General features: G+C 32.2%; 2 protein-coding genes across 2 annotated transcripts; one reads left to right on the top strand and one right to left on the bottom strand.

Annotated features, from left to right (window-relative positions):
- On the top strand, positions 1-6,073 carry LOC139426229 (U-scoloptoxin(16)-Er12a). Its single transcript, XM_071184261.2, has 4 exons — positions 1-138; positions 2,154-2,293; positions 4,881-4,974; positions 5,908-6,073. The coding sequence occupies exons 2-4, from the start codon at positions 2,200-2,202 to the stop codon at positions 6,017-6,019; spliced, it is 300 nt and encodes a 99-aa protein (XP_071040362.1). The 5' UTR covers positions 1-138; positions 2,154-2,199; the 3' UTR covers positions 6,020-6,073.
- Positions 6,074-7,868: 1,795 nt separating this feature from the next.
- On the bottom strand, positions 7,869-11,066 carry LOC147802175 (uncharacterized). Its single transcript, XM_087152679.1, has 2 exons — positions 10,803-11,066; positions 7,869-9,185 (listed from the first exon to the last, which is right to left on the bottom strand). Exons 1-2 carry the CDS (start codon positions 11,064-11,066, stop codon positions 7,869-7,871), a joined length of 1,581 nt encoding a protein of 526 aa, XP_087008805.1.

The raw sequence follows: 11,066 nt of genomic DNA, 5'->3' as shown, positions 1-11,066 counted from the left end.
GGTCATTGCACAAAATAATGTACCATAAAACATTCTTCTACGCATCATAAAACAGATTTTATCATTGCTAAGAGCATAAAAAAGATTCGTAAAACACATCGATTCTAGAAAAACACTTGGAGCAGTGAAAATCAGAGAGTAAGTCATATTTTTTCTTTCATTTCCTGTTTTTAGATAATCAACAATCATATCTTTTCCCCACATTTTATATGCAATAACGAATAAAATTAATATTGAATTATTATAGCATATTAACAATTGGAAAAACCCGTAACGGGTTATAAGAAAACTCCAATTCCAAAACAAAACTAATCTCTAAATAAAGCAACAACTCTGTTGTTCTAAAAAGGTCTTCTAATTTTATCGTCTGCTTTTATTTTCTTGTTTATCTCTTTATGTGTTTAGTTTACTTTATTCATGCTTTTGCTAGCCCATTATTTTTTTATATTTTTACTTTCATTCATGCTGTTGGTAGCCAATTATTTTTTTAATATTTTTAGACTTTATAAGGGTCACCGATGACCGGCGATGCCAAAATTATTACGCCAAGATTATTAAGACCTTAGTGAATTAAATGCATCATGAATGATTACAAAAATTAACTGTTTTGTTTTAAATAATATTTCATCAAAATATGCAACACATACTGAGAAAATCATTTCGGCCAGATGGGCAAACCATGTAAAATTAGTATGGCATTCAACGTGTTTAAAACGAGATTGTTCTACGACTACCAAAGTTCTCTCATTTTGCAAATGCGAGCTAGCGTTCGGCTTCACATTCTACGTACAACACGGCGTGATGCATGTAGTTTGCCTGGTTTGCCTATTTTTAGTTGTAGTTTGCCTATTTTTCGTGAGCAAAAGTGTCTTAATTATAATATTTTACTATTGTTTAACATTTTTGAGAATGATAAAATTTCTAAAAATAATTTATTTTTTATTTATTTTTATTTATTTATTTACTTTTTATTTCCAATGAGCTGCTATATCGGACTTGCCGATGAGCAGACCTAGTGCGTTCTCCAGAGGTGGTATCCACTCTTTCAGGACCACCACAATGGGTAAGACACCGTTGGTCATGTTAATTTGGACGTCTAGTTTCTGCAACACTAGATGGCAGCACCAAGACTCTATTTGGATGCTAAAGTGCACTAGGAATTAAATTTTGAATTTCTAAAAATAATCCCGCGTATTTCTCCAAGCATAATGAAGCGATCCCTTTAATTTTCAATATTTCTGAAAGGTATAGCGTTATCAAATGACACTCTATCATCAAAAGTTTGTAAAGTATAAAAAATATCAACAAACCTAAGGTTCAGGATATCAAGGTGTCTTAATGACAGCTGCAGAAAATTGAAAAAGTTGAAAGTATTTCTACGGTAAAGAAAAAAAAAATTGCGAGCAAAACTGCTTTAGGGTAATAATCTTTGCTTTGGCTATGTTTATACTTATTCAGTTATTTTTACTCATATAATTTTGTAATACTACACTGCTAGAATTTTCATTCTAAGATTACGGCAAAATAACCGGCAGTCTGTCCATCCCATTAACCGTAAAGTTTACGGTCAAGAACATTTTTTAATTTTATAGTTTTGAAACCGTAAGGGCAAAAAACCGTTAATGTTATACTATACACTCTTTAATCATTTACAACTTGCATGGCTTCATATTAGAAAAAAGAAATTTCACTGCATGTGGACGATAGTTTAGTAGCTTTGTGGTGCTGTCATATGTGCATGAATAGGAGTATCGTATTCCAACAGCTCAGGGTCTCAAATTAGTGAGCCTAGGACACTGGAAACTCTTCATGTAAAGGTAATGGAGGAAATATTGTTGTGTCAACCCTGGGACACGAACTCTATTCGGTCGATTACACGACAAACCCTCTACCCTCTGTGCTATAATATGTACCCATCTGCGTGGAATGAAATAGCTTCATTAAATGGGTCCAGATAAAAGTCTGGTTGAATAATTGTATTAGGGGAAAACGGTTAATAAACAGATTTTTCCCACTGTTAACTGTTAGAATACTATCTAATTTAAAGTTATTTGACTGTTTGTTTGAGTATTGTAAAATAACTATTAAATGAATTGTTATTTAACCATTTTTCCGAGAATTTTCTAACACTGTTTTCCTTTTCATTTTTGCAGAATCATTTTGAGGTATTAATAAATGGAACGCTAAATAAGGACAACTATGATTCGAAGTGTATTTTGCCTGTTTCTTACCATTTCTTTTATTGTAATGGTTACTTCAGGTCCCCCAACTCCGGTGCCCCCAACATTAAAAAGTAAATATCTGTTTTTATTTTTGAACAATATTTTTTGTGCTATAAACATTTTACTAATAACTTTCAATGTCATTGCATAGTTATGAATTTTTATTCTGCAAAACATTTTACAACAAAATTACAGCACGAATCTGCACTATCCAACGCTACGTATCTAGACTCTCAACCTTAAGAAGTTGATGTGGCCTGTTATTTTCACGAATAGGTTTGCTGTTGGAAATATGAGCTCTGAGATGTATGTAAGAAATTTGGACAATGCTGTTTTCCCAACTCTGTATCAGATTTCGGAGCAAGTCTATTTATTTTGCAGCAGCTGAAATGTTCCTTTCACACATCGAGTACAGCCATGATTTCGTAAAATAGTATTCTACAAGTAAACTGCTATTCTCAGAGCAGCTGCAATTGTATCCCATAGAAAACTTTTACGGTTCTGACGATGTAAATACAAAATGAAGATAGAGTAAAAATTGTTTAAATTAGAGAAACACGTGTCAGATTTGTCATGTCAGGAACATATTTTGAAAAACTAATGAAATAATACCAAAAAGTCCTTAGCAACAGGGGATGTGAAAGAAAATCGAGTTTGGTATCAATGAATTCATCTTTTGAAAATATTTTTTTTCGTGTATTATTATATTTTAGATCACATGTGTAATTTTCGAGGTACTTGAACAAGACCATACATTTTGGACACTCTTAATAAGTATTCAAACGCTACTAATTGTAATGTAGCTAGGATAGGAAAAGTAGGGGTAGACAGCATATATAACTTACCTGCCATAATAAAGGAAAAAATGGAAAAACTTTCAATTAATTCCGTTTTTGATTAAATATAGCGTAAACAAACACATTTTTTAAATAAATAAGACAAAAGAGCTTCTTCAGTTTATAAACACAGTGCCTAGCGCAAAAGATATTATGTGATTAAGGTAAGTAAAACAGTGCCTAGTGCTAAAGATATGAAGACAAATCATTTTTAAATATGTTTCTCTTGAATGTATTAGTTGAAATTTTTGAACAATTCTTAGGATCAGAGTAAAACAATTCCCCCTCGTATCTGTTTAACAATTTTTTTTCTGGAGTTTTTGGAGTTTTAACAGAAACACGCATACTACTAATTTTTGCCTTTATTATAATAGACTCAATGACAAAGCAAAAAATTTTACGTAACTACGAGCAAACGACCCATTTTGGCTTAAATTGACTAAAAATAAATTTAGTTTTACGAAGTCTTTTTCTAAATTTGACAAATTTTGTCATTAAACATTCACTTGTGATAACCTGTATATATGTAACTGTGTGTTGCATATGGCTCTATTTAGAAATTAATTCTTAACTGCAACTGTTCACTGCCAAAAAGAACAGGACGATCAACTAACATTTAAAGGTTAACAATGAATAATTTAAAACATGAAAAGGAACAATTAATAGTCAAAAGGGGGCAGGGACACCTCTTTCTAGTCTGAAAGCATATTGTCTTCTGGGCAAATGGGGCATATCTTAGTTAGTTTTTTTTTTCTGCCGCAAGCACCGAACTCTTTTTCATTTGCTCTGGAAGTTGCCGGAAGTGTTGCTCTGTAAGGTTACCCGGTGGGTACTGGTGAACCTCAGTCACGGAAACGAGGAACATTACCCATACACTGCCAAAGATACTCTTTCATAGGTTGGGCACATCGCATTCACACATCACTGGACAACACAGAGACAAACATCCATGCCTTGAGCGGAATTCGAACTCGCCACCATTGACTTCGCGGTCAGGTACGCTAATCGCTCGGCCACTGGCCGGCTACCATATCTTAGTAGAAGGTACTCTTATTTTGAACAAATTTTCTGCCAAGCAGCCTCAGGCAACTCTGAAGTCTAAAATTTTCTGCTACCTCTTTTCGGGGTCCATGGTAATGTTATTTTCGACCATCTTGTATGACATCCAAAGTTCAACTTTTTGACATTTTAGGTATAGCGTTGCTATTCATTTCATTAATTTTTTCAAAAACATATCCTTTTACTGCATCTGATGTAACAGATGCGCTTTCTTGTTGGATTCTTCGATACCAACGTGTGATCAAACCCACTGAAAATAAATTATTTTCTCTTATTTAAGAAGGTTAAAAGATTGTTTGATTTCAAATAAATTTCTGTTTCAAAACAATGGTTTCACTGATTATATAGAAGATATTTAATCAACTAGGATAACCACTTTTGTAAACATATTTGTAATTGTTTTGAAGTTTTCTAGTACCAGATTGATTGCGTAGATCTCTGCATCAAAATTATACATATGGAGGCGCAAGGGAGCACTTTGGGAAGAAAGTCTACTGTAAACTCTAGTCTGATAATTGATCTGTCTAACCAGTAGACTAATTTGACTTAAATATAGGATCCGTTTGCATGCAAAACACAGAGCCATTCATCTACCGGATTTAGTTCATTAATCACACACAAAGAAATTATTTTTAAATCTACTTCAATGCTATCCTTTTTTCTCCTCAAATTCAAAAGAGACTGTTTCTTCGTAATATAGATAAAACAGATTCTTTAAATGTTTATATTCTGCGTAATCTCTAATTTTTGCTTTACATTTCAGCTAACTGCGGTGAACATAAGAATGGAGAAACATTCCATACAGAACATCCCTGCATGGTACAAACGTGCACAATGGGAATTTTGTCTGGTAAAGGGTAAGTGCATTTAAATATCATAGTTTTGAATTTTTTTTGAAATTGTTCCTTAAAATTAAGGTTATTGATTACTTTCGTGAAGAATAACGTCTTAGTATTTATAAAGCATGCGTCTTAGTTATAATATTGATCTAGAAGACAGTGTTGCACATTCAACCAATTTTCACTTTTTATTTTTTTAAAAAGATATTAATAATTCGAGTAATTAATTTTTGTCAATAACGCCTTAAGATACAGCATCCAATTTATAGGGCTAAATTTTTTTTTACACTTTTATCCCGAAAATATAGCTTCTTACGAATTCTTTTCTCTATGTATGCCGTTAGTGACTGTCTATGTATAATTCGATTTAACTTCGTTGCTTGTAATTTTACTCACAATAAAAAAAAATCGTGACGGTAGAAAGAAATTCGATTTAAGCAATCTTCCATACAGTTCATGCTATATAAATACCTTATTGTTTGAGACTAGAGGATTCTTTTTCATGACCAAAATTTGAAGAAAAATATTCTTTAATTAAAGAAAATACTTAAGTTAAAGACATTTATTCCATAATTTTCAAAAGAAGTCTGAATTTTAAAGTTTGTGAAAAAATAGGAATAAATAAAATAATTTATTTGAATTATATTAATTCATTTTTTTGTTACGAAAAATATTTACTACTGAATTTCTGAGTTAAATTTGTTCGAAGATGCATATTTCCACGTCATCTACATCTTTCATGTAACCTGTTTCTATAAAAGATCAGAAATTACTTTACAGAAGGAAAAAAAATTAAAATTTTATATTTGTCATTTTTTTAAAGCAATTAAACGTAGCAGTTTATTCGTCTTAATTCTTGCAGGAATCATCACTTCTGCTTCTTTACATTATAAAGTATTTAATATATTATTTTTATTAATAGCTATTTTAATTTTTGGAAAATAATTTCAGATGTCCTTCATTTGCACTTCCAAAAGATTCTAAATGCAGAGGAGGAACCGGAAAAGGAGCATACCCTCATTGCTGCGAACATCCGGTTTGCCCCGGTGATCCAGGATTTTAAATCAAAAATTGTTTTAGAATGCTTAACTTAAAATTAATTTAATATTTCGTACAATTTCAAATTTACAGAGAAATATATATCCTTATTGAACTTTAGTTCAAAATGGTTAAAAATAAATATTTTAATATTTTTTACTTCGCCTTTGAACAAAAATTATACATTCTATGATAAGTAACAAAATATTTAAAACCTGAAGAAATCCAAAGCTCATTTATGTGACAGGCTTTGTGTAGAAAATTTGTATCAATTAATTAATGAATTTTGTAATGCAATACTTGAATTGTTTTTGTATTGTAATAAGTTACTTAAAAATGAGTACATTAATTTAGGAATCCGTTTTAGACTGTCAACAAAAAATATTTCTTGTGTTAAGAGAACATATTGTATTGGAAAGTATATACTAAATAAAACATTCAATGACACGTGTTTATATGTCTTTATCAATGCAAATTGACATAAAAGTGAAAAGATGTATAACTGAAAAAAAATAAAGAAATTTTTAGTAATTCAACTTGAAAATAGTAATTTTATTGTTATTACATGCAATATTATTGGTATAGTAAATAATTGAGGTTGAGATTATTAAAATTCAAAACAAAACAACTGTTTCAAAATTGAAAAATATCATAGTTTTAACTCATAACTTCAAAACAACTGTATTCAATTTTGCACACCTGCAAGTAGACATTGAAATAAATAAAAATGTTTAGGAAACATATATTTTTAGAGCATCACATAGATTTTCTTTAATTTATGCTAAATATTTATGCAATTTAACAATACAAATCAAGCTGGACAAGTAATACAACTCAAACTTAATTCAACTCATCCTTCAAGAATATACTTATTCCTGGGGAAATGACTTAACTGTTGAAAAAAAGTTCCAATTACGAATTATCAAAGGTCACAGGTTGTCCAAAAAGTTCAAATGGCAAAAACGCTGTAATTTTAATTTAGACAACTTGTCATTTCGTCAAAAGCTGCAGATTTCAAGAATATTTGCTTATGCATTAAGACCACTTAGAGAAATGCGAAATAAAAGAAGCTCTAACTTTAAAATATTTGGTCATTAATAAGTCTTTCTTTCTTTGACTAAATATACAAATACTAGCATTGTTTTTAACAAATGAAGCTGAAATGGCGTCTTGGGGACGATTGTAACAATAAGTAAAAGGACGATTGTAACAGCTGAAAATAAATAATCGTTCTTTGGATTTTTACAGTTATAGATAAATCTAAAAATATATGAAACTATACGAGCAAGTTTAGAAAAATTATTGGTAAGTTTAAGTAGGTAATTATAAAACATAACATTTTGATTAGTTAAAGCAAAACACATATCCTTTTCAACAGATTAACCTTTTTTTTACTCTGAAAGGTAAGAGTTTTCAGCAATAGAATTAGTGCACTCAAACACTGAAATCTCATCTTTTCTTAGAAACTCGGGACCTGACCACCAGACCTCATTTTTCAGAAGAACTTCTGCACTAACTCCTCTCGTAAGAATGTCAGCAATGTTGAGTTTACCGGGAACGTGTGACCAAGATTCAGGATTGCTAAGGGCTTGAATCTCTTTCACTCGATTGGAAACAAACTGTTTCCATTTATGATGAGGTCCTTTGATCCAGAACAATGCGATCTGGGAATCTGTCCAAAAATGAACTGTTGGGGATCCTTTTCGTTTTACAATCTGTTCTATTTCTATGGCGAGTCTGGTTGCAAGTAATGCACCCATTAGTTCTAGTTTTGGAAGAGTCAGTTTCTTTAATAGAGCAACACGACTCTTTGATGCGATAAGATTAACTGTGATTTTGTCACTGTACTTCACTCTTAGGTACACTGCTGTTCTTTATGCTCTTTGGCTGGCATCCGAAAATACATGAATTTGAAGTACCTTGGCATCATCTAGACTGGAGTCTAGAATCATTCTAGGAACTTGTAATTTCGAAATGACAGACAACTCAGACCTCCACTGAATAAATTGTTGGCGAATGTCTGGTGGAAGTTCCGTATCCCACGGACACTTTCTAAGCCACAAGTCTTGGAGTAAACACTTGAGTCTTATTGTGTACGGACTAAGAAAACCCAATATGTCGAACAGTTTTCCGATAGTTCTTAAAACAATTCTTTTAGTAATGCTTTCTTTTCCATCGAATTTAAGCAAGTCTTTCAGATCTACAGAGATGTAATCTTCATGCGCATGCCATGGCAGTCCTAGAACTTTGTGTAAATTGGCAGCAGGATTGGCTTTCGAATGAATGGGATGGGTTTCGAACCCACAATCCTTCCATAATTGTACCAGTTCCTTGCTGTTTGAACTCCATTTACACAGATTCATGCTTGCTTCTGCCATAATTTTCTTGGCTTCGTCCGACATCTGAAAGGCAGATTTCACGTCGTCGAGAGCTCCTATGAAGTCGTCGGCATATAGACATTCATTGAGCATATTCGTCGTAGCGGGATGCAACTCTTGATATTTTTTGATATGTTCCTTAATTGTGGCAGAAAGCAAGAAGGGACTGGCGTTGACACCAAAAAGAACTCTGCAAAATCTAAAAATATTTATGTCATACTGCTCACCTATGGCCGGGTTCGAACTTGGAAAAAGAAATCTCACTGCATTTCGATCTGTCTCATTCAATGATATTTGAAGGAACGCTTTTTCGATATCTGCTAAGATCACCACAGCATTCAAATGAAAAAATATAAGCATGTTAAATATCAGGGGATTTAGGCTAAGTCCTGCGTATAAACAGTCATTTAAGGAAAGTTCACCTTCTTCATGTGAGCTGGCATCAAAAACTATTCGTTTACTAGAACTGACTGATTCTCTGTAAACCATGGAAAATGGTAGATAAAATAGCGGTTTATCTGTTTGTACTTTGTCTTTTGGGACCTTCTCTATGATGCCTTGATTTTCATAGTCTTTCAGAATTTCACGATAATCTTCATACAGTTCTGAGCGTCTCTCAAATTTTCTAATCAAATGATCTAGCCGTCCTCTGGCTACAGTTAAGTTATCGTTTAATTCCCTAAAATCATGTTTCCATGGTAGTCCAACTTGATACCTCCCTTCTTTGTAATCTACAGAATTTTTAAAGAGAGCTAAAGCAGTACTTTCCTCATCTGTATTATCATTTGGAACTATCCCAATTGACTCTAATTCCTAAAATTTATTTAACCCTTCATCAACATTGTCCTGTATGAAATAACATTTGGAATCATGTGGGTGTGTAGAGGGGATCGAACCTGTAACCATCCACCCGAAAACTGTTTCAATTAAAATAATAGAATTACCCCTTAATCGAATTTGATTTCCTTTTAACAATTCATAAAATACGTCTCCTCCTAAAAGAATCGATATTTTTTACGGTAAATAAAAATTAGGATTAGCGTACTTTACGTTTTCGGGTAAATTCAAATTAGAAATATTTATTTCTTCCGAAGGAACATTTCCGGCTATTTCTGGCAAAATTAACAATTCGAGTTCCTTATTATATGATTCCTCATCATTACTTATACGCGAATAAATCTTCTCAGTTATCGGAAATACTGTATTTTTTAATCCAATTAAATTTGACCTACAACGCGATCTTTTTAAACCCAATAAATTAGCTGCCTCTTCAGTAATTAGAGATTTCATACTTCCAGAATCGCATAGCCCTGTTAAATGCAAATATTTTCCGTTCGATTGCAATATTTTAACTTTCACTGTAGAAAGAAGAACATTTTTATTTACATTAAAAGAATATAAACATGGTGCCTCTTGCGGTTTGTTATTAATTTCATTTTGCATTTGTGATTGCGTAACTTCTTGTTCCGAAACTGAATTATCTCTTTCTTCCCTGCTCATTGGCGCCACACCCGTATTTTTGTTTTGATTTTGTCTATCGAAGAAAAAGTTCGCTCCGTGTAACATTGTACTATGATTCTTGTTACAAGATTTGCATTTTAAATGAATTTTCTTACATTTAGACATTGTGTGAAATCCGAGACAATTAAAGCATAATTTATTCCTTACAACACATTTTAATCTATCATCTGCGTTAGAATCGATAAACTTTTTACATCTGAAAATAGGGTGGGATTCCATGCATCCTAATAAACAATTATTTTTGTTTTCGTTTTTCACCATTAGAGTTTTGAATTTCGGGGTTGGTTCCCGTTTAAATTCGCCTGAATTTCTGTTTACATTTTCTAGTGCTTGACATCTTTTAGTTAAGAATTCCGTAAATTTTTCCCAACTCGGTAATTCTGAACCCTATTCCATTTCGTATAATTTACGTGAGTCAATATCAATTCTTTGAATAATTATATAAATTAATATTGCTTCGCAAAGAGGGTTCGTTTCTAATTCTAGTTGTTTTAATGATCGCAAATTACTTTCAGTTTTACCGAGCATCTGTCTTAAACTAGACGCAGATTCACATTTAACTTTAGAAAAATTAAATATTTCACCAATATGACTCATAATTAGCAATCGTGTATTTTCAAATCGTTTTTTCAATGCTTCGAATAAACTGTTGTACGTATCATTTACCGTAATTAATTGTTTAGCGTTACCCTTAAGTGCCGACTGAAGGTAAAACAATTTTTGTTGTTCTGACAACTTTTTGTTATCGTAAATTAAAGACATAAATTGCGTTTTGAATGACAACCATTCAACATATAAACCTGAAAATTCGGGAAGATTAATTGACGGTAATTTTAGTTTACAGTTACCAGAGGACGAACTATTTTCATTTGAATTAGAATTTGGATTTAAAAGTTTTTGAAAGCTTACCTCGCATGTTTCGAGGTCAATTTGCAGCCCATCTAAACTTTCTTCAAAATCTGGCAAATCCTCATCCGACAAAGTAGAATAGCATTCGCTGCGTAGATCCTCTAACTTTGTTCTAAGTTTATCCAAAGTTGATAATTTTTGAGTGATGTCCGTATTGTCTACAGGTAAATCAGTATTTTGCTGAAGTGCATTTACAATCCTTGTCAATTGTCCTCGTATATAACCCCGTTTTCGGTTAAATACTGTTATTTTCTCCAAAGCCAT

Source organism: Parasteatoda tepidariorum, chromosome 10, assembly GCF_982258835.1.
Source record: "Parasteatoda tepidariorum strain Cologne lab strain chromosome 10, Ptep-v5.0, whole genome shotgun sequence".
NCBI lineage: Eukaryota > Metazoa > Arthropoda > Arachnida > Araneae > Theridiidae > Parasteatoda > Parasteatoda tepidariorum.
This window is presented reverse-complemented; position numbering and strand designations above follow the sequence as displayed.

Excerpts from the sequence above, each read along its gene's own strand:
- LOC147802175 (XM_087152679.1), bottom strand. The coding sequence starts at position 11,066 with ATGGCTTTGGAGAAAATAACAGTATTTAACCGAAAACGGGGTTATATA. Across the intron at positions 9,186-10,802 it reads TTGACCTCGAAACATGCGAG|GAATTAGAGTCAATTGGGAT; the intron begins GTAAGCTTTCAA and ends AATAAATTTTAG.
- LOC139426229 (XM_071184261.2), top strand. The coding sequence starts at position 2,200 with ATGATTCGAAGTGTATTTTGCCTGTTTCTTACCATTTCTTTTATTGTA. Across the intron at positions 2,294-4,880 it reads GGTGCCCCCAACATTAAAAA|CTAACTGCGGTGAACATAAG; the intron begins GTAAATATCTGT and ends TTTACATTTCAG. Across the intron at positions 4,975-5,907 it reads GGAATTTTGTCTGGTAAAGG|ATGTCCTTCATTTGCACTTC; the intron begins GTAAGTGCATTT and ends AAATAATTTCAG.